General features: G+C 38.1%; 1 protein-coding gene across 1 annotated transcript in view; it reads left to right on the top strand.

The window, feature by feature from the left end:
* IFT80 (intraflagellar transport 80) overlaps positions 1-24,415 on the top strand; it is a 119,731-nt gene that overhangs the window by 67,187 nt on the left and 28,129 nt on the right. The window contains exons 10-13 of the mRNA XM_004379148.3: positions 4,455-4,573; positions 7,091-7,165; positions 10,393-10,556; positions 15,312-15,376. Coding sequence (XP_004379205.1) covers positions 4,455-4,573; positions 7,091-7,165; positions 10,393-10,556; positions 15,312-15,376 — 423 coding nt within the window. The remainder of the gene's footprint in view (positions 1-4,454; positions 4,574-7,090; positions 7,166-10,392; positions 10,557-15,311; positions 15,377-24,415) is intronic.

The following is a 24,415-nucleotide window of genomic DNA, read 5'->3' on the forward strand; positions in this document are numbered from 1 at the left end:
GGACCAATTGATGCATCTTAGATGGCCGCTTGCAAGCTTTTAAGACCCCAGACGCCACTCACCAAAGTAGGATGCAGAGCATTTTCTTAATAAGCTTTGTTATGCCAGTTGACCTAGGTGTTCTTAAGTCTTTTTAAATCTGAAAGAGTTCCTCCTTATTTATTTACTTGCAGTGTATTTGTTAAGAAAAGCAGGTCATTGTGTTGAAGTTCCCACATTCTGGATTTACCTGACTGTATCTCTGTGGTATGATGTCATCTGACGTGTACATCTATCCTCTATATTTCCCATAGACTGGTTATTAGACTTAGAGCCTTGGCAAGTGTAAGTGCTTTGTAAATGATGCCCTGCACTTCCCATTGCATCACATCAGGAAGCACGAAGTATGTTGGTCTCTTGTAGTGCGGTTAAGATTCTTCGTTGTGTTCAGGTGTTGTTAGCCTGATTCATCCATCATACAGTTTCCCATCAGGCTGTTGCCATGCTTTAGCAGCCGGTGATGATCCTTGTCTAGCTCCATTATTTCACTGGGGTTGCAAAATGGAAATCTTGTAATCCTGTCCTTCCTTCTGCATTTATTGGCTAGAATTCTTCAATAAACGATTTTGCCTCATCAACCATTTGATTACCCCGAGATGTGACAAATGCTGAATTATTTTTCTTTATTCACCAGTTCTGAAGTAATGAGTTGGTTTCCCAGCATGCACAATACATTTCTTTTTGTTGTTGTTGTTGATGTTGTCATTTTGAACTCATGCATTTTAGCATTTTTGATGTGTTATAACCCTTTGCAGTCATTATTTTCTGTAATGCACAAATTGTCCCATCTTTGGTTATTTGGCTCCTGTGTTCCTTTGATATGATTTCAGTAGCTTTCTTGCTTTCTGGTGTGACAAGATGTTCCTTGCTTATCCTGTACATTTCCTGTCCCAGACTTGGAATCAGTCATTTTTCAAAGATAACCTTGTTCCTTTTGGAGGAAAATGTTATTTAGAGACTACAGTCTGAGTTCTGTGGGTGCTCATTGCTACTGGTTTGGTCATTACTTTTAGACAAAATGTATTTTATTTTTGACAGATAAAATGTGTCATGAGTTCATACTTAGATTTCCAATGTAAAATTCAGAGTTTTTTTACCCTTGGCTTTTTATTTGCAGCCCTTTTCTCTTAGAAAAAAAATTTTGGTTCCTAAAGACATTAATGTTGCTTTATTCTAAAATATGGTTTAAAAATAATAACACCAGTATTATTCTAATAATATAATTATTGAATACTGTTTAAGATTTCTTGTTTTCTTTTTATTATTGTAAGCAAATCCATATATCTTTAAATCATTTCCTTTCTCAGTTAAAAGGTATCATACTCTGTATACTTTTCTGCGTCTTACTGTTTTTACTTTACAATCTATCCTGGAGACCACTCTATACCCCTTTTTACAGCTGTATAGTATTCCATGGTCTGGATGTACCATAGTTTACTCAAGCTACCCCCCACTGATGAACATTTGGGCTGTTTATAGTCTTTTTCTGTTATCATCTGCACTGTAGTGAATAGCCTTGTACGTATGTTATTTCATATTTTTGCTCGTCTGTCTTTGCGATAGAATTCTAGACATGAGATGGCTAGGTGAAGGAGTAAATGGGTATGTGAGTTTGCTATTTCTTGGGGTGGGAGTTGGGGAGCAAACAATAAAAACTCATTAATAGTAAAAATATAATATTCCAGGTAGTTATAAATGCTTTGAATAAGATTCTAGGAGATAAAGGGCTGGTGACAGAATTAAAGGTTTAATGTCCTTGCAGAAATAATCTACCTTTTAAAGCCCATATTTCACAGATACTACATGTAGGAATAGTTCTTGGCTCTGATTATATGTAGATAGATACATGAATAAAATATGTGAATATAAGTTAATTTTATGGATATAAATTAAAGTTCAGCAAGATTATTTCTCGCTTTAACTTATTCTCTTACGGTTTAGTCCTTGGAAAACTTAATAAAACAACTAATTTAATACTTCCCAAGCTAATGACTCCTGTTCTTTCATCTTTCTGTATAGAAGTTGTATTTTTTTTTTTCTTGTGTCTGTGGACCTCCTCCACTTTTGAAATGTGGACAGCAAATCTATATCATCCCAAATTCTCATAATGATCTGCTTAATGCACAGTATAGTTGTGACATTTACTGTTACTTCATATGTTTGTGTTTGTTATTTATTATGCATGAAACTTTTTCTATTAATGTTAGCTATTTTTTTGGCCGACAACTATGTAAGCAGTCTTTGCTGTAAAGCTTCCTAAGCATAAAGAGGAAATTAATTAAAAACATTTTTTTGAGCTAATATTGAAGTAAAGATTGCTAATGCCAAGGGTTTTTTTTTTTTTTTTTGAAGATATAAGGAAACAGGAACTTCTGATGGGCATGAAAGTTAAACATTTTTGAGGGCAATTTGACAAGATATATATGTATAAAAATTAAAAATGGGCATATTCCTTGATCCAGCAGATTCACAACTCAGAATTTACAGAGATACTCGCACAACTGTAGAAAGATGTTTATCGCAAAAACATTTATAGTAAGAAAAACTAGAAACAACCTAACTATCCGTTCATGGGTAGAATACCACCATGCAGCCATGAAAATGAACACGATATATCTGCATGTGACATGAAAAGATGAGGATGATAAATGTTAAGTGAAAAAGCAAGTTGGGGAAGATTGCATATATAAAATGATCCATTTTGGTAAGAACAAGTCTAAAATACTGCATATATATTGTATATGTAGTGGAATACATATAAGGGGTCTCAAATAATAGACATCAAACTATTAAGTTTGGGGTTAGATATAGAGCACTCTCCTTTTCTGTTTTTTATATTCTTAAATTTGGAGTTTGTATTACTTGAAGGTATTAAAAACTGATACTTATCTGGTATCTCCTGTGTGCCAAGCACACATACTTTCATATAATTTATCCCATTTAATCTTCACAATAGCTTTAAGCCTTTGAGTCTATGGTAAGTATTATTTTTATTTCCATTTTATAGATGAGAAAACTGTAGTTCAGAGATGCAATGACATGTTTAAAATCATCTTCAGTAGTAGCCGTCTTTATCCATAGTTTATATTCTCTCCAACGAGGGTTGGAGAGAATATAAACTATGTCTAAAATGTCAGCTTCTCCAGGCAAAATATTTTGGCCCCTTTCAGTCCACTAGATAGAATTATCAGTTATGCTTAGAAATTGGTTAGGAAGTAAGTATGAAACATTTTATAGGAAGTTTCAAACATGTAATGGGTTGTAGTCTTAAGCATGCATTTTCATCTGGTTTAAACATATTCCTCTGGAAATGATAAACTAAAGAGTGGTTAGATAGTCTAATTTACAAAAGCATGTTTATTTCATGTTTTAGAACCATGTGTTTAAAAATCAGAAGGAGGTAGAAGATACTTTTTTGTTTGTTTGTTTAATGTAGGGTTAATCCTTACAAAATGTTGAAACCCCCAAAGTTTTGTCTATATCTTCCTATCTTTCTCTTATATTCATTCTTCATTGATACTATAATTGTAACATTATACTTAGACAAGTGATAACATTTTGAGGAAAATTTAAAGAAACACTAACTTTTAGGTACAATTAAGTTATTTTTCTCTGATTTTCACCTTACTATACTGCCTTACCCATTCTGGTATTGATCAGAAATTGGGTAAATATAACTTGCCCAACATTTTTCTTGATTTGTTGCAGAATATCCATCAACATGAAGACTTTTGGTCTATACTGCCAAGTGTTAAAATCATTGCAGCCTTTATTCTGTTATAAACTTTTATAACAGTTTTGATTGTCATAGGCCAATCTCCCTTTGCTAGTTGGTGCTTAGCTTTCTTATATATTATCTCTGTGTTTTTGCTGTGGAAACACTTGACTTCCTCAGTGCAGCTTGGCTTCTGCATATGCAGTTGATTTCTTTACTAGTAGCTCCTATTCTGTTTTTGACTTTTAAAGTCATACCTTTTTTTTTTTTTTAGAACTTAAGTTTTAAATTAAAATACAACTCTAAAAAATTATTCTTACCAATGTAGGCAGAAATCACAATCTCTTTCCAACTCCTGTCTGCTGTACTCCTTTGACTATATGACAGTATTAGAGCATTTTTCATATTAAGCTACACTGATACTTCATTCAGCTTGCCTTGCAGTTTAGTAATCCCTGTGGGTCTTTTCCTTCTTATTTCTAAGAGGTTTTCGATATCTGCACTTTTGTTGGTTGATTTTTATACCCAAGTATACCATCTTATGCCTTGTTCCTATTGAATTCTGTTTTTATATGACTAACTAATCAAGACTGTACTGAATTTCTGTGTGTTTCAAAATGTTGCTAACTTATTGAATACCGTTTAAAATTTTAATGTGTTTTTATGTTGTTTGTTGGTAATTTCATTTTTCCTTGTTTAGGTTCGTAATGTTCTTAATGATGCAGTGGATTTACTGGAATTCCGTGATAGAGTCATCAAAGCATCTTTGAACTATGCACACTTAGTTGTTTCTACGTCTCTTCAATGTTATGTGTTCTCGTAAGCATCTTGCATTTCTTAAGAAAACAGAGTTTGGTCTGTGATGACTAATTTATTTTCAAGTTTTTGTTTCAGCATAGTTCGTTTTAAACTTAACTTTCTCAGACTCTCACCTATCCTGAATTTACCCCAAACCAGGAAGTGATAAAAAGTTGAGCTATGAGCGGTTAACATAGATCTAATAAAGATTATCCATCAAAGGATAATTAATAATCACTTTCCTTATAGGAAAGACCTTCTCCAAGATCGTGTTTACCCTTACTTTACACGCAGTTCTAAGGAATTTAGTATAATTTGATTTCAAAGCCCAAAGCAGATTGGGCGCAGCGAACAAGTGGTGGGAAAAGGAACCACCCATCTGCTGTGAGGGGTTAGCAGCCTGACAGTAGGCAGGAGGAGTTGAAACATAGTGAGGACACAAGGCTGTATTTAGGCTTGCTATAGATAGAGCCTGGAGTAATCGTGTAGGTTCATGTCAGTGGCCCAGAGATAGCCACAAATAATGAAAGAAATTGTATCAGTACACTCTGTATTAGAAGGTAGGAATGATTCGATACATGGAAGAAAGTTACACCTAAAACTGTTTAAAAATACACTTGTTTTAAAGGAGTACTGATAAATGTTTAATAACTAATTTTCTGGACAGAAGCAAACCTGTTTTTTTTCAGTGTTTGCTGATTTTTTATTTCAAGCTACCAGGGTAATGTCACTGAAAGCGGATTTGGCAAGAGATACACAGTAGCAAACCATTATATAGAATTTCCACCCTATGTATTGGAGCCCTGGTGGTGCAGTGGTTAAGAGTTTGGGCGCTAACCAAAAGATTGGCAGTTCAAATCCACCAGCCACTCCCTGGAAACCCTATAGGGCAGTTCTGCTCTGTTCTATAGGGTCACTATGAGTCAGAATCAACTCGACGGCAACGAGTTTTTTTGTTTTTTTTTTACCCTGTAGATACAATAGATACAAATAATCTCAAGTGCATAATAACAGGCGCATATAATAAAGTAATTTGGAAGTGGTGACTTTTGAGTATTACCTTTGTTTTGAATGTGATTTAATGTAAGCTTATATAATTATAATGACTATAATTATATAGTCATTCTTAAATGACTATAACAGGTTGCAGAATTTCTGAAAATTCAATAATCAGTGTTAGTAAGCTGACTTCATCACACCACCAGCTAACTCTTCAGTTATTCAGAAAACTCAGGTAATCACTATGACACTTTCAGGAATTGTGAATAGTTAAGCATTTTTAAAAAAGCCCACCAATTTGCTTATCGCTTCCATCAACTGGATCTTAATATGAGATTTAATCTGATTTAAAGAATCAGTTGTATGCAAGTAATTAAGAAAGATTCAGAATATATACCCACTAAAACCCATTGCCGTCGAGTTGATTCTAACTCATAGCGACCCGATAGGTCAGTGTAGAACTGCCCCATAGCATTTCCACGGTTGTAAGTCTTTATGGAAGCAGACTGCCACATCTTTCTCCCGCTCAGAATATATAGGTGTAGTAAAAATTATTTTAAACTGTGAGGCAACTTTGATTATTTAGGGATGGATTTTTCAATTTGTAAATGTTCTCTCCACCAGTCCAATCTTTGAATCATATTACCCTGTAACAACAAAAGGAGTTTTTGTTTATCTGTTCATCCTTTTATTCAAGAAGCATGATCATACCTTACATTTACATAGTATTTTAGAATTTACAAAATGCTTCACAAAAATCTTATTTCAGTCCAACAATAACACTGGGAGACCTACAGAGAACTAATCATGTTCATAATGTTATTATTATTATAGAGCTTCTGTTTGTTAAGAACTTGCTATATAAGGGACAGTTTGCCAGCCAGTTTACATAAGTCATCATTATCCCCGTTTTACAATAAGGAAATTGATGCTTAAAGGTTAAGCTTGCTGAGATCACATGGCTGGCAGGTGGTGAAACATTTCTAATCCAGATCTGTCTAGCCAAAAGCCCATCCCTTTTTCACTGTGTCATGCTGCTACTGTTTTCCACATAAGAAACATAGGTGACTTGTCCAAACTCACACAGCTAATAAACGGCAGAACTGGGGCTGCTTCTTCTTCTTGTTAGGTGCCATGGAGTCGGTTCCAGCTCCTAGCAACCCTGTGTACAACAGAACAGAACAGTCTGTCCTGAGCCATTTGCAGTTGGGAATGTTCAGTATTCTTCACCACCACCATAATTATGGTGTTGGGCTTATTCTTAGGATTCTTCAATTCAGTATTATGATATGAACCATAAACATTTATTCAGTGCCTACTGTGTGCAAGGTACTGGGGACATGGAGCCTCCACTTTATAGTTGGAGATACAGACCTGTGAGTGAATGGTTATAGAGCAATGTGTCAGTGCTGTAATAGAAATATGTACAAAGTTACTATAAAACAGAAGTCACTTTATTTAAAATGAGTACCTGTCTACTTACTAAAAGGTATTTGATATTTAAAATGCTAATAAACATCCATCCTATTTGTCTTTTAGTACGAAGAACTGGAACACACCACTTATATTTGATCTCAAAGAAGGAACTGTTAGTCTCATTCTACAGGCAGAAAGGTAGTTTGTTTATCATGTTTGACTATTGGATTTGAGATTAAAATATCTCAAATAACAGTAAACCATTTTTTAAAACATGTCATTTACAAAATGGTACATTAGTCGTTTGAAGTCAGTCTGTTCCATGAAAACTGTGCATTGTCTATCAAGAACATTGACACCCTGAAGCAGAGGTCAGACTTAGAAAACCGCAACCCAAGAAAACCTGGAATAAAGTATGAAAATGTGATGTAATTGTAATTATCTAAAACAGCCGCCCGTAAAACCTTCGTACTAAAACCATGTACTGTTTTCCTCATCCCCTTACTCACCACCTAGGCAGCTCTTAACAGTGTTTATTATCAGGTTTTCTAGCCCACAGCCTTTTATAAATAGCAAGGCAGAAGAGGAACAGTGCTGCTGGGCTTTAGAGGCTGGCCCAGTGACAGGAAGAAAAGTGACTGCCTGGCAAGGGACTATAGAGAAAAGTAAAAGCACACGTGTGTAGCTGAGTAGTATGGTAATTGTTCGGATGCACCAATAGATTCTCATGAGTATCGAAGCTATCAGTTAAACAGTGAAAACACATGTTTTTGAGGGACACAGTTCAATCCATAACAATTCCAAACAGAAACTCTATACCCGTTAAACAGTATCTCCCCATTACCCCCTTACCCTGGCCCCTGGTAACCCTGGTTCTACTCTGTCTCCATGCATTTGCCTATTCTAAGTCTAAACATATTTTTTATATTGGTTTGTTGTATCACCAAACAAACTATACACATTGCATTTAGTTAATTTGTCTCTTAAGTTTTTTTTTTTTTTATGTTTTCCCATACAAAAATTTATACATACATTGTTACATGACCCTAATTGCTCTCCCCATACTGTGACAGCACACTCCTCCTTTCCGCCCCTGATTCCCCATGTCCATTCCACCAGCTCCTAACCCTGTCTGCCTTCCCATCTCACCTCCAGACAGGAGCTGGCTGTTTAGTCTCTTGTATCTACTTATATGGTAGTTATTCAGATGCACCAGCAGATTCTCATAAGTATCAAAGCTGTCAGTCAGACAGTTGCTGAAGAGTATCATCATATTGATGACCTTGAGTGATCAAGAACGTATGTCAAATTTTGTATCATCTATTTAATAAAATTGAAATATGTGATTATGTATTTAGTTTTATCGTAAATTTTTAAAACAAAAAGGCAGTTTTGCCATTCAAAAGATGAGATGTTAGCTATCTACAACACTATTTCTGAAACTCTTTTTACTCTTAACAGTTCCAAATAAATTTATTTATTTATAAATTATTTATAAATGTATTTATTGAGTATGCCCTTAGTAAAGGCATATGTCAATGCTATCAATGATCAGGTAAAAATATTTTAGTAACTTCCTACATCACTGGTCTTATATGTGTATTTAGAGATATTTGTCCCCGAAACAGGGTTTTTACTCACTGTGAGGTTAAAAGTTATTTAGGAGAGAAAATGCTTTGAGTACTCAGACAAAGAATATATACTAATAATGATGTATTGCTTTGTCAAGATTAACAAATATTGTTTCTATACACTAGTAGCCTCTTGTAAAGGCCAAATCCTTCAGTGAAATAACCAGTTAAGCCAGTTGCTGTCAAGTCCCGCGTGTGTCGGAGTAGAACTGTGTTCCATAGGGTTTTTAATGGCTGGTGTTTCAGAAGTAGATCACCAGGATTTTCTTCCAAGGCACCTCTCGGTGAACTCAAACCTCCAACCTTTCACTTAGCAGCTGATCACATTAATCATTTGCACCACCTATGGACTTAATTAAATAAGCTGTCCAATTAATGGAGCCCTGGTGGCTCAGTGATTAAGAGCTCAGCTATTAACCAAAAGGTCGGCAGTTCGAATCCACTAGCCACTTCTTGGAAACCCTATGGGGCAGTTCTACCCTGTCCTGTAAGGTCACTATGAGTCAGAATCGACTCAACGGCAATGGGTTTGGTTTGATTGGGGTTTATCCAGTTAATACCTCAAGTATTAATTTAATTGAAGTGCATAATTTGGTATTCATTAGATACAACTTTTCATTGGTTTTGGTGTTTATTTATTTCCCGATCATTTCCATAGAAAGAAAGAACAGTTAGCAGTTCCTGAAGCAAGAAATATTTCTGAATCAATGATACAAAGACCTTGAACATAAGATTTTTAGGGGTAATAACGTCTTGAGCATTGAGAAGTAGGCACTTCAGTGTAGCAGTAGCATGCATGTAAATCAGTACAATTTTCAAAGAGCAGTTTGGCAATATTTATAAATATACGCTTTGATCCAGTAATTACACTTCTAGAAGTTATACTAAGGAAATGAGCAGAGTAGACCTACACAGATGTGTATACATTCTATGTGTTCTTTAAAATTGTGAATAATTTTAAACAAAATAAATGTCCATGAGGAGTGAGTTAATATAGCTATGATATGTCAATATTTTCTGTTTGCCACAGTTATCTCTGTGGAGGTTGGGTTGCAAGGAGTCTTGTTTTCTCCATATTGTTTGAATTTTTTTATAATCATAAATTTTCAAAGGAAGAAAACAACAACAATAAAATATTTATGTTTTGACTTAATAAAAAATTAACTACATGGAACCCTATACCTTGATTATAGCTGTCAACAGCAAATGAACCTGAGTCTCTGCTGTAAAAAATGTGTGAGTTTTCAAATGTGAATACACTTACCGATGATCACCATATAATTTAAAAGTCAGAAGCATCTTGTTTTAATAAATACTGTCCCTGGTGTTAATTTTTGAGTCATTTTCATTGTTTTGGATTTTAACTAGTGTTTAATCTTTAATTATGGAGTATTTATCACTGCTCCATGAAACAAATATCACAAGGTGTTAAGATCACTGAATAGTAAATGATAAGATTTTCAGATTGCCTTTGTATAGAGATACTTCTTTAGGAAGAGAAATGAATTGCAAGTATAACCTAAAATCAGTCAAATTTTAATTTATAGTGTGGTGATTATGGGCATTTTCATTTTCTTCCCCTACCTCCATCAAAAAACAAAAACCTGGAAAACAAACCAAAACAGCCAATATTGACTTTTATTTTTTTAATATTTTCATTCTTTATATTTCCATGTACTTATTATCTTAATTGTAATATTTAGATTTTTGCACAGGATAAACGATTCTCTAACATAAAAATGATAATATAGTTCACTCCTATTTGAAAATTTATTTTTATTCTTTACTTTTTAGACATTTTCTTCTTGTAGATGGCGGCGGTATCTATTTATATTCTTATGAAGGGCGCTTTATTTCTTCTCCAAAATTTCCTGGAATGAGAACAGATACTCTGAATGCACAAACTGTGTCTCTGAGTAATGATACCATAGCTATAAAAGATAAAGCTGATGAAAAAAGTAAGTATATTTTTATAATTTTCCATGTCAAATTTCCATGAAAATTGTTTACAGTGTAAAATCTTTGTAAATTAACTTTCATTTTCTCGTCTATTAATATGTTAAACTAATATGAAAGAAATTATCAGCCTCCTAGTGGCACAGTGGTTAGGAGCTTGACTGCTAACGGAAAAGTCGGCACTTTGAATCCACTAGCTGTTCCTTGGAAACATTATGGGGCAGTTCTACTCTGTCCTATAGAGTTGCTGTGAGTTGGAATTGACTTGATGGCAATGGGTTTGTTTTTTTTTTCAATTTGTTCTAAACATGAATTAATTAGAGAACTAAAGTTGTTGTATTATGCCCAGTTGATGGAACAAACAGATGTTGTCACAACAGCACTGCTCAGTGGTAAGGAGTAAATCTTTATATATTCAGTAGCTGTTTGAATTCAAGATTGTGGGTCTTAAAAATGCATGATAGTTTTTAAATGTATTGATCATTTTTCATATTCCTTTTTTCTTCATTTGATAACATAGTAAATATTGTGCTTCATTGTACTATTTATTTTGCTTATACCTCTATTTTAAATTAATATATTAAGTTAATGAAGTAGAAGAGAGCTATGAATAATTTTAATTTTTTATAAAATATAAACTACATTAGTATTTATAAATATAAGTATGTTGGGTGTTTTGGGATTCCATAGTACCCTCTATTTATTTATTTTTTATTGTGCTTTAAGTGAAAGTTTACAGTTCAAGTTAGTTTCTCATACAAAAATTTATACACACATTGTTATATGACCCTAGTTACTCTCCCTATACTGTGACACCACACTCCTCCTTTCCACCCTGGATTTTCTGTGTCCATTCAGCCAGCTCCTGTCCCTTTTTACCTTCTCATCTCACTCCCGGACAGGAGCTGCCCATTTAGACTCATGTATCTACTTGAGCTAAGAAGCATACTCTTCACAAGTATCATTTTACGTATTATACTTCAGACTAATCTTTGTCAGAAGAGCTGGCTTCGGAAATGGTTTAATATTCACCCCTGTTTTTCTAAGTTAAAACCACTCTTTTATTTCTTGATATTGCCTTGACTTCCTCTCCATATGAAAGATCTATGACCACATTTTTTAGTCCTTCTTTTTTGTCTTAATGTTGTCATCTTTTACATATTGACATCTCTGTTTCCCTATTTTCAGTGTTCTAGCTTTGATTTACTTTTGTGACTTCCCTATCTGGGTTGATATCTGGTTGCTCTGTCCTGTGTTCTAGTCTTGGGTAGTTATCTGATATTATTGATTTTCTAACCAGAGGCCTCTCTTTACTATTTTTTGTAATTTTGGTTTGGTTTTTGCAAATTCCCTAAACTTCTGTTTATCTGGAAATGCCCTAATTTCACCATCATATTTGAGAGACAGTTTTGCTGGATCTATAATTCTTGGCTGGCAATTTTTTTCCTTTAAGGCTTGATATATGTCATCCCATTCCTTCTTGCCTGCATGGTTTCTGCTGAGTAGTCCGAGCTTAGTCTTATTGACTCTCCTTTGTAGATGACTTCATTTATCCCTAGCCACTCTTAAAATTTTCTCTTTTGGTTTTGGCAAGTTTGATTATAATATGTCTTGGTGACTTTCTTTTGGGATCTATCTTGTGTGGGGTTTGATGAGCATCTTGGATAGATATCTTCTCATGTTTCATGATATCAGGGAGGTTTTCTGCCAACAAATCTTCAACAATTCTCTCCATTTTCTGTTATCCTCCCCCGTTCTGGTACTCCAATCACTCATAGCTTATTCCTCTTGATACAGTCCCACATAATTCTTAGGGTTTCTTCATTTTTTAAAAATTCTTTTATCTGATTTTTCCTTAAGTAATTTAGTGTCAAGTGCTTTATCTTCAGTCTCACTAATTCTGACCTCCATTGCCTCAGTTCTGCTCCTGTGACTTTCTATTGAGTTGTCTAATTCTGAAATTTTACTGTTAATCTTCTGGATTTCTGTTTGCTGTCTGTGGATTCTTGTAGCCTGTTAAATTTGTCATTATGCTCTTCTCTAATCTTTTAAAGTTCCTCTATTGCCTTGTTGGTGTGTTCCTTGGCTTGTTCTGTGTTTTGCCTGATCTCCTTCCTGATTTCTTGAAGAGTTCTGGATGTTAATCTTTTGTATTCTACCTCTGGTAATTCCAAGAAATTCTCTTCCCCCGGAAGATTTCTTGATTCTTTCTTTCGGGAGCTTGCTGAAGCCATCATGGTCTGCCTCTTTATGTGATTTGATATTGACTGTTGTCTCCAAGCTGTCAATAAGCTATTATATTTATTTATTTTATGTTTGCTTACTGTGTCCTAGCTTCTTTTGTTTTGTTTTGATATGCCCCAAAAGGCTGCTCTTGTGAACTAATTTGATTATTGACACCTTTGAAGCTCTGATGTCCTGTCACCAAGTGGTTAGATCTGTTACTAGGTGTTGTGAGCCTAGGAGTCTGTTTATTTTTCTTGTGTGGATTCAGCTCAGATGTCCAGGTAGTTGGTCACCAAGTGTGTGATGCCAGCTCTCACCTACAGTCCTAGATGGGCAGGAGTGATTGGTGTAGGTACAGGTATCTGGCTGCAGTAGGAAGTCATGTGCTGAGCAAGGCAGAGGGCTGATGGCTGCCCCTGAGTGTCTGGGAGGAAAGTGTGTCCCTGTTCTCTAGAGCACATAGATGGGTGGGTTTTGCAGCTGAACTATGGACATCCAGTGCTGTTGGCTGTAAGGACTGGGAGGCAGCACTTATTCTTGAGACCGTTGCGGGTGGCTAGATGGCATGGGTGAAGCCAGCAGTCCTCAGCCCCCTTATGTAGGTAGGTGAGGAGCCTGCTTAATAGACAGAGCTGTGTCAAATGTCACAAACCTGCCACTTCCCCATATATCTGAAACAGTTGAAGTTAGGCTTCAAGTATATACCCTGTTGTACTGTGCTCATGAGGGCCTATGCTGTTGAAATGGGCCCACACAGGTCTAGGCAGGGGTGAAAGGCATTCAGAATCCGTGAACCTCTTACGCCAGTGCCTAGGCAAAGGAGCTGTGCCTACCCTGAGTTCCTGGCTTAGGGGAGCTGGCAGATTATTTTTTCCCTGTTTATTAATTGTTCCCTCTCCAAGGCCAGGAGAATGGCTCAGGGCACGTGACGGGGCCTACTTCCAGCCCAGGGGGTGCAGCAATCACTGAAGCTGGCTGGGACCCAGTGCAGAGTGGGGAGGGGCAGGTAAATGGGAGAGAAGTTTTTTCCAAAGGGGGTGTTTTTTGAACCGCGTACTAGGTTAGACACACGTACTTATCTTTTGCCGATTGAGCACCACTTTTCACTGGTTCTGGAGGCTTAAGTAGACTCTCTGCCGCTTGGTCTCTCCCGACGTGGAGAACGTGTCCTGAGCGCCACTGCTTGCCTCACCGTGCACTGGAGGCGATCTGGCTTGCAGGGTGGTGGTGTCCTCGGGTCAGATCTGGCCACTCCGCGCTGCTTCTGAAGCGTCTCTCCCTCCGCCTACCACTCAGTCTGATTCCTCAACTTTGCTTTTGATGTTCAGGACTCCTAGGTTGTCATATATAGTCTATTCACTTGTTTTTTTGGGTCTTTGTTGTTAAGAGGGACCACTGGAAGCATCTGACTACTCCGCCATCTTGGCCCTGCCTCCCAGTATACTTTATGAAAGCATTGCTTTATCACTGTTCCACTTTAAAATTTTTAGTACTTTCAGATGGCATCATCTCTCGTACTGGTAGGAAATATAACTCTCTTAAATAGAGCTATTCCATGTCTTCATACCTTAGGCCTTCTCTCAGAGAGGACATTTGGTAATTGTTTTTTTTTTTTAATTGGCTTCCTTTATGGCTAAGAAAAAGGAATAGAGAATAAAATAACATATTATCTAGTTAGTAGACAGATTTCAGATGGCTAGGAAATTGCTAATAATAATAATTTGGAGGACAAATTTTTGCCTTTAATAAACTTAAATTTGAAAACTCTAGTGACTATCCTGAGTTTTGTATATTTTTATTATTTAATATTACATATTTTAGATATGAGTTTTAATAAAATGTACCTGTTTCCAGCTGAATGCACCTTATGCTCAAGTGTTATTTAGCGTAGATGAGTATTTGAAACAATATTTTTGTAACTCCACTTGGAGTGAATCTTGAGCTGGAGCCAGGCATTCTGGTATTCTAGAACTTTGAATTGAAGACTCTAAAGTAAGGCCATCAATTTGTAATATAATACTATTGACTTATTGAGATTCTCTTTTGTTGGTAATATATTGACAGGAGTTGAAGAGCATATAAGACATTGCCTGGCAGTATAGTAAGCACTCAACACATTTGTGTGTGTGTGTGTGTGTGTGTGTATGTATGTGTGTGTATGTGTGTGTGTAATATGATTGTCTTCGATGTTATATTAATCTAAAACAGAGTTGTCAGAATTATAGATCACACCCAGATTTGGACTTGACATTTTGAGCCTATGGAGCATTGACAACATACTGTTAATAAATTAAATAACAATTTAAATTAGGGAACGTGTGTTTTACAAAGTGTTCAGTACCACTGTTTTCATAAACAGTGTGGCCCCATGAATAAATGTGAATTTGATGATTCTTGCTCTGATGCACTGAAAAATACTCTGTGATCCAGAGAGTTAAATAAGTGCTCATGAGGACTTTGATAATTTCATTGAAATTTACCAGTTAAAACACTAATATAACCCATTAATTAATGTTCTGCTTTTTTCCAAGTAATCTTCCTCTTTGAGGCAGCAACTGGAAAACCATTAGGTGATGGAAAGCTGCTTTCTCATAAGGTAATGGACATTAGATCTTTCTATTATAAATAACTGCTATTTATTTACTTCTTTTAAAAATCAGTGTTTTCATTTTAAGGGAGAAAACATAGAAATTAGTTTTATATTTAAAACAATGTGCATTATACATGGAGTATTTTGCCTAAATAGATTACGTTTAAAGACTAAGGACTGGGTAAAGTCTGTAATAGGAAGCTATATATGCAAATTAATTGAATAAATTGAGCTGATATATATGTCTATTGTCCAGGTGTTTACTGGTTTTAAATACAAGGTTCTATCTTTATTAAACTGCTAGCACCTATCAGAAAATAAAAATGTGTTTATATTTCTCAATATCTTGTGTTTTTTAGTTGACCATCCCTTAAGCCAGCATTGTCTTTAGGTTTTAAAATGGTTGTTAAACTGAAAATCGTTTGCTTATTTTTTTCCTGTAGAAGTACAAAAAGACTTTGAATTGGAAATTGTTTGTTGGTTTCTGATTTTTACCCTTGAAATAAACTAAGGAACAAGTTCTATTTAGTTATCCTTCAAATAAGTGATACGTTACAGTTGAAAGGTGCTTTTAATTTTATTATTTAATGCTTCTAGCCAAGTGTCACCCTAAAGTGTATTTTTTCTTTTTCTAATTATTAAATTGTTTTAAATTTGAATAATAAATACTTTCATGTGTTTCAGAAATCAAAAAGCATAAAAAAGTATACAGGTAAAAAAATCTCTAATACAACTGTTTCTGGTCAATATAGTTCCTTTTTATCAAAGAAATAACCTCTGTCATTAATTTCTTATATATACTTCCAGAGATTTTTAGTGCATATACAGACAAAACTGATATATATTCTTTTTTCCTCTTTCTACACAAACATATAGCTCTGCACCTTTTTTTTTTTTTTAATTCCTACAACAATCTGTTCTGGAGATTTTTCCATATCAATACATGAAGTGCTTCCCCAGGTCTCGCCCCGCCCCCCACCTGTATATAGTATAACGTTATATGGATAGATCAGAATTTATTTAACCTGTCCCCAGTTGATGGACATTTATGTTGTTTCCAGTCTTTTGCTATCATAATATTGCTGAGATGAATAACCTTGTATGTTTAACTTCTTGCATATGTGCTAGTATACCTGTAGGATAAATTCTTGAAATGTTGTTGCTGGGTCAAAGGATATGAGCATTTAATAATTTTAATAAATATTGTCAAATTACCTTCCAAAGAGATTGTATCCATTTACATTCCCAATAGTAACATAGGATATGCCTGCTTTCCTACAGCCTCTCCATTATAGTAATTTAAAATCAAGATTATATAAGCAAAATATTTCAGTAGGATTAAGCATATAAAAAAGGGAGCAAATTACTCAGGATTTCAAGATACAATCATTATTTTGGTTACTGGGTTTGAAATGAGAGTCATTTAACAAGATATAATCAACATTTTTTTTTTCATTCAGAAATTTTATACACAAGTTATTGTGTGACATTAGTTGCAGTCCCTGCAATTGACATCACTCTCTCCTTTTCCCTTCCCACCCTGGGCTCTCAGTATCTATTCATCCAGTTTTCCTGTCCCTTCCTGCCTTCTTGTCTTGCTTTTGGGCAGGTGTTGCCCATTTGATCTCCTATACATGATTGAACTAAGAAGCATGTTCCTCATCTGTATTATTGTTTGTTTTATAGGCCTGTTTAAACTCTGGCTGAAAGGTGGACATTGGGAGTGGCTTCAGTTCTGAGTTAGCAAGGTGCTGGGGAAGCCATAGTACTGGGAGTTCCTCCAGTCACTTGTCAGACCAGTAAGTCTGGTCTGTTTTTGTGAATTTGAATTTTATTCTACATTTTTCTCCCACTTTGCCCAGGACCCTCTATAATGATCTTTGTCAGAGCAGTCGGTGGTGGTAGCGAGGCACCATCTAGTTGTCCTGGGCTCAGGCTGGTGGAGCCTGTAGTTCACGTGGTCCATTAGTCCTTTGGACTAATATTTTCTTCGTGTCTTTGGTTTTCTTCATTGTCCTTTGCTCCGAACGTGCTGGGACCAATAGATGTATCTTAGGGGGCCACTTGCAAGCTTTTAGGACTGTAGACGCTACTCACCAAAGTAGGATGTAGAACATTCTCTTTATGAACTGTGTTATGCCAGTTGACCTAGATGTCCCTTGAGACCGTGATCCCCAGCCCTCAGCCCCAGTAACTCAGCCCCTCAAGGTGTTTGTATGTGTCTAGGAATCTTCTATGACTTTGCCTTGGTCAAGTAGTGCTGACTTCCCCTATATTGTGTGTTGTCTTTCCCTTCACCAAAGTTAACACTTGTCTACTCTCTGGTTAGTGATTTCCCCTCCCCAACCCTCCCTTCCCTTGTAACCATCAAAGATTGTTTTTCTTCTGTGTGTGAACTTTTTCTTGAGTTTTTATAATAGTGGTGTCATACAATACTTGTCCTTTTGTGATTGACTTATTTCACTGAACATAACACCCTCCAGATTCATCCATGTTGTGAGCTGTTGCTCGGATTCATCATTGTTCTTTACCTTTGTGTAGTATTCCATTGTGTGTATGTACCATAGTTTGTTTATCCATTCATCTGTTGATGGACACTTAGGTTGTTTCCATCTTTTTGCTATTGTGAATAATGCTGCAGTGAACATGGATATGCATATGTCTATTTGTGGTATGGCTCTTATTTCTTTAGGATATATTCCTAGGAGTAGGATTGCTGGACCATATGGTTTTCTATTTCTAGCTTTTTAAGGAGGCACCATATTGTTTTCCATAGTAGTTGTACCATTTTACATTCCCACCAGCAGTGCATAAGAATTCCATTCTCCCTGAACCTCTCCAACATTTGTTATTTTCTGTTTTTTTTTCTTAGTGCCAGTAATGTTGGGGTGAGATGGTATCTCATTGCAGTTTTGATTTGCATTTCTCTAATGGTTAATGGTTGAGAGCATTTCCTCATGTGTCTGTTAGCTGCCTGAATGCCTTCTTTGGTGAAATGTCTGTTCATATCCTTTGCTCATTGTGATGGTTAAGATTGTGTGTCAACTTGGCTGGGCCATGATTCTCAGTGTTTATATGTGATCACTCCCATGATGGAATTTGCTGTGAGTAGCCATTCAGTTGAAAGGGAGTTTCCTTGGGGGTGTGGCCTGCATCTGAATATAAGCAGACGTTCTGGCTTTTGCCTGCTCTGGATCCTGCGGCTGCCTCCTGTTCGTCTGACCTCCGGTTCTTGGGACTTGAGCTATTAGCTTATCTGCCGATCTTGGGATTCGTTGACCTTCACAGCCTGTGAGCGGGATCCCTACTGTCCGACCTGACAATCTTGGGTTTGCCAGCCCTGCAGCTATGTGAATCAGGAGAAGCCTTGTGATCTTGCTTGCCAGTCTTGGGTTTCACCGATCTTCACAGCCTGTGAGCAAGAGCCCTGCTCTCCGACCTGCCGGTCTTAGGTTCGCTGGCCCCTACGGCTGCATAAATCACAAGAAGTCTCTATCCTGATCTGTGGACTTGAGATGCTTCAGCCTTTACAATTGCATGAGCCATTTCCTTGATAAAAATCTTTTTATCTATATATATATTTATACATTTTAATGGTTTTGCTTCTCTAGAGAACCCAGCCTAAGACATTTGGTACCGAAAGTGGTTCTAGAGAAGCAAAATTGTAAGGATGAATTTTCTAAATTTGTTCTGAAGTCTGGTTAGTCTTAAAGATGTTGATGACTTTGCTTCCAACAGTAAATAGGACACTGCTAATCTATGCTGTGAGGTGGTGCTACAAATATGCAAAATATCACCACCAGTAGATCAGGTATTGGTGAAAAGCGAGGCTGTGGGTAAACACATGTGTGATATCTTTCTACAGTTTTGTCAGAATGAGAAGCATAAGGAAGCTGGTTGGTAGGTCCTACTTTTGCTAGACAAACTGGTGAAAGAAAGAGATGCATTCAGGGCTTGAGAGTCAAAGCTCTAGTGCCGCATAAATGACCTCAAGACTTCCACTTGTGCTTTGAAAGAAAGCCTTATTTCTTGTAGTAACAGAGCTGAAATTGCCGAAAACTAAACCCAGAGTCTTACTGTAAGAGTGGCTGAATTACAACAGCCAGCTCAATTGCCAGCCTCGAGAGGTGATTGAAGTTAAAGTAAGGGCATTGATTGGGAAGAAAAGGGATCCTGAAACGGGATGGGGACATATGGGCAGATAATCAGGAAGCTGGGGACACTGAGCCCCTAAATTCCGTTGAGTCACTCCTGCCAGCAGAATCACTCCCATCTGAAGAGGTTACTTCATGTGTGTCTGCTAAACCCTGCTACCCAGAAAAACCATTAGCTCCTCCACTCCCATCTAATGAGCTCCTCCTAACCCGGCTGCCTCTAAAGAGCCCTTGCCTGAGTCATTGCCTGGGGTATCGCCTGAGGCAGATACTTTGCAAGACAATGCTGAATGTTCTCAAAACAATTCCACGCTACTGATTCTGGCTTCTAGGCCTATAACTAGACTTAAGTCCCAGTGTGCCCCAAAAGATGAAATACAAAGTGTGACCCAGGAGGAGATACACTATACTCCAAAAGAACTGCTTGACTTTTCTAATATGTACAAACAGAAACCTTAGGTAAATGTGTGGGAATGGCTATTAAGGGTGTGGGATAATGCTGCAAGGAACATAAAGATGGATCAGTCTGAGTTTATTGATATGGTCCGCTAAGCACAGATTCGTCATTCAATGTGTCAGCTCGAGAAGTTAGGAAAGGATCTAATAGATTATTTGGTTGGATTGCTGAAGCATGGATTACGAGGTGGCCTATACTAAATCAAGTTGAAGTACCAGACCTGCCTTAGTATACTGTAGAAGAACGTATCCAAAGGCTTAGGGAAATTGGCATGCTAGAGTGGATTTATCAGGTTAGACCCACAGACCCACACCTGGAGTGCCTGGAGGACACACCTTTTACCACAACTGTGAGGAACAAATTTGTGAAGGGAGCATCCTTGAAGACTGCTGTGATTGCTATATTATGTAAATCAGGTTTGACAGTGGCAATTGCCCTAACTGAACTAGGACACCTAACTACAATGGGGCTGATTGGACCCCTTGGTAGTAGGGGCCAAATGGCTGCACCCAATTGGCAAAGACAAGGTGGGTGTGGTTACAGTAATAGACATCGGAGTCAAAGCAGTAATCAGAATAGTCTGACTCCTGTGGACTTATGACATTGGCTTCTTAGTCATTGTGTCCCTAGGAGTGAGATAGATAGGAAATCTACTAAATATTTACTTGATCTGTACAAACGGATGAATTCTAGGTCAGGCGAACAGCAGTCTAACTTGAATCGCCAGAATAGAGTCATGGTCCCTCAATCAGTTCCCAGTTCTGAGTGAGTTTAAAGACCCACAACCCCTTGAATGAAGGGGAGGCTGGGTCCCCTTGAGGAAGGACTCTTAACACACTGCCAAAAATTTTTACTGTTAATCTTTCTCCCAGATTTCCCCCAAGGGATCTATGGCCTTTTACGAGAGTGGCTGTTCATTGGGGAAAAGGAAATAATCAGACTCTTCTGGGATTACTGGATACTGGCTCTGAACTGACACTAATTCCAGGAGACCCAAAACGTCACTGTGGCCCACCAGTCAGAGTGGGGCCATATGGAAGTCAGATTATTAATGGAGTCTTGGCTCATGTCTGTGTCACAGTAGGTCCAGTGGGTCCCCGAACCCATCCTGTAGTGATTTCCCCAGTTCCAGAATGAATAATTGGAATAGATATACTTAGCAACTGGCAGAACCCCTACATTGGATCCCTTTTATGGTAGGAAAAGCCAAGTGGAAGCCATTAGAACTGCCCCTACCTAGGAAAATAGTGAACAAAAAGCAATGACACATTCCTGGAGGGATTGCGGAGATTACTGCCACCATCAAAGACTTGAAGGATGCAGGGGTGGTGATTCCCACCATATCCCCATTCAGCTCGCCTATTTGGCCTGTGCAGAAAACAGATGGATCTTGGAGAATGAGAGTAGATTACTGAAAACTTAACCAGGTGGTGACTCCAATTACAGCTGCTGTTCCAGACGTAATTTCATTGCTTGAGCAAATTAATACATCTCCTGGTACCTGGTATGCACCTATTGATCTGGCTAATGCCTTTTTCTCCATACCTGTTTTGAAGGACCATCAGAAACAGTTTGCCTTCAGCTGGCAAGGCCAGCAATACACCTTCACTTGCCTGTGTCAGGGCTAAATCAGCTCTCCAGGCCTATGTCATAATTTATTCCACAGGGACCTTGATCACCTTTCCCTTCCACAAGATATCACACTGGCCTATTACATTGATGACATTATGCTGATTGGACCTAGTAAGGAAGAAGTGTCAAGACTCTGGACTTACTGGTAAAACATTTGCATGCCAGAGGGTGGGAAATTAATCCTACAAAAATTCAGGCACCTTCCACCTCAGTGAAATTTCTAGAGGTCCAGTGGTGTGTGGGGCATGTTGAGATATTCCTTCTAAAGTGAAGGATAAGTTACTGCATCTGGCTGCTCCCACAACTAAAAAGGAAGCACAACACCTAGTGGGCCTCTTTGGATTTTGGAGGCAACATATTCCTCATTTGGGTGTGCTACTCTGGCCTATTTATCAAGTGACTTGAAAAGCTGCTAGTTTTAAGTGGGGCCCAGAACAAGAAAAAGCTCTGCAACAGGTTCAGGATGTTGTGCAAGCTGCTCTACCACTTTGGCCATGTGAACCAGCTGATCCAATGGTGCTTCGAGTTTCATTGGCAGATAGAGATGCTGTTTGGGGGTCTTTGGCAGGCCCCTATTGGTGAATCACAGCACAGACCCTTTGGATTTTGGAGCAAAACCTTGCCATCCTCTGGAGATAACTACCGTCCTTTTGAGAAATAGCTTTTGGCTTGTTACTGGGCCTTAGCAGAGACTGAACGCTTAACCATGGAACACCGAGTTACCATGCAGCCTAAACTGCCCATCATGAACTGGGTGTTGTCTGTCTGACCCACAGAGTCACAAAGTTGGACATGCACAACAGCAACTCCGTCATTAAATGGAAGTGGTATATATGAGATCGGGCCGAAGCAGGACCTGAATGCACAAGTGAATTGCATGAGGAAGTGGCCCAAATACCCATGGTCTCCACTCCTGTCAAATTACCTTCCATCTCTAGTCTGCACCTATGGCTTCATGGAGAGTTCCTTATGATGAGTTGACTGAAGAAGAGAAAACTCGTGCCTGGTTTACAGATGGTTTTGCGCGATATGCAGGCACCACTCGAAAGTGGACAGTGACAGCACTACATCCCCCTTCTGGGGCCTCCCTGAAGGACAGTGGTGAAGGGAAATCCCCCAATGGGCAGAACTTCAAGCAGTGCACCTGGTTGTTCGCTTTGCTTGGAAGGAGAAATGGCCAGATGTGCGATTATATACTGATTCATGGGCTGTGGCCAGTGGTTTGGCTGGATGGTCAGGGACTTGGAAGGAACATGATTGGAAAATTGGAGACAAGGATTTATGGGGAAGAGGTGTGTGGATAGACCTCTCTGAATAGGCCAAAGAAGTGAAGATATTTGTGTTTCATGTGAATGCTCACCGAAGGGCGACCTCAGCAGAGGAGAATTTTAACCATGAAGTGGATAGGATGACGCATTCTGTGGAAACCAGTCATTCTCTTTCCCTAGGTATTCTTGTCACTGCTCAAGGGGCTCATGAACAAAGTGGCCATAGTGGCAGGGATTAAGGCTATGCATGGGCCCAGCAACATGGACTTCCACCCACTAAGGCTGACTTGGCTACAGCCACTGCTGAGTGCCCAATCTGCCAGCAACAGAGACCTACACTGAGTCCCCGATATGGCACCATCCCTCGAGGTGGTCAGCCAGCAACCTGGTGGCAAGTTGATTACATTGGACCACTTCCATCATGGAAAGGGCGGCATTTTGTCCTTACTGGAATAGACACTTTACTCTGGATATCGATTTGCCTTCCCTGTACTCAATGCTTCTGCCAAAACTACCATCCATGGACTTACAGAATGCCTTATCTACTGTCATGGTATCCCACACAGCATTGCCTCAGATCAAGGGACTCCCTGTGGCAGGGGGCCAAGGCTTATGGAATTCACCGGTCTTACCATGTTCCCCATCATCCTGAAGCAGCTGGCTTGATAGAACAATGGAATGGCCTTCTAAAGACACAATTACGTCACCAGCTAGTTGGCAATACCTTGCAGGGTTAGAGCAGTGTTCTCCAGGAGGCTATATATGCACTAAACCAGCGTCCAATATATGGTGCTGTTTCTCCCATATCCAAGATTCACAAGTCCAGGAATCAAGGGGTGGAAATGGGAGTGGCACCACTCACTATTACCCCTAGTGACCCACTCACAAGATTTTTGCTTCCTGTCCCCATGACCTTATGCTCTGCAGGTCTAGAGGTGTTAGTTCCAAAGGGAGGAATGCTTCCACCTGGACACACATCACTGATTCCATTGAACTGGAAGCTAATAATGCCACCTGGCCACTTTGGGTTCCTTATGCCTCTGGATCAACAGGCCAAGAAGGGAGTTACCATACTGGGTGGTGTGGTTGATCCTGATTACCAAGAGAAAATTTCGTTGATATTACATAATGGAGGCAAAGAAGAATATGTCTGGAATGCAGGAGATATGCCTTAGGGCGTCTCTTAGTACTACCATACCCTGTGATTACAGTCATTGGAAAACCATAGCAACCCAATTCCAACAGGACTAATAATGACCTAGACCCTTCAGGAATGAAGGTTTTGGTCACCCCACCTGGCAGAGAACCATGACCAGCTGAGGTTCTTGCTGAGGGCAAAAGGAATATGGAATGGGTGGTGGAAGAAAGTTCTAAATACCAGTTATGACCACGTGACCAGTTGCAGAAACAAGGACTGAAATTGTTATGAGTATTTCTGCTTTGTATGTGTACATCAAATAATTTTGTTTTCTTCACTTATAAAATATAAGATGTAAATGGGGCTAGTGTGTTTTCAGTTGTATATGTGTTAGCT

Source organism: Trichechus manatus, unplaced genomic scaffold (assembly GCF_000243295.1).
Source record: "Trichechus manatus latirostris isolate Lorelei unplaced genomic scaffold, TriManLat1.0 scaffold00062, whole genome shotgun sequence".
Taxonomy (NCBI): domain Eukaryota; kingdom Metazoa; phylum Chordata; class Mammalia; order Sirenia; family Trichechidae; genus Trichechus; species Trichechus manatus.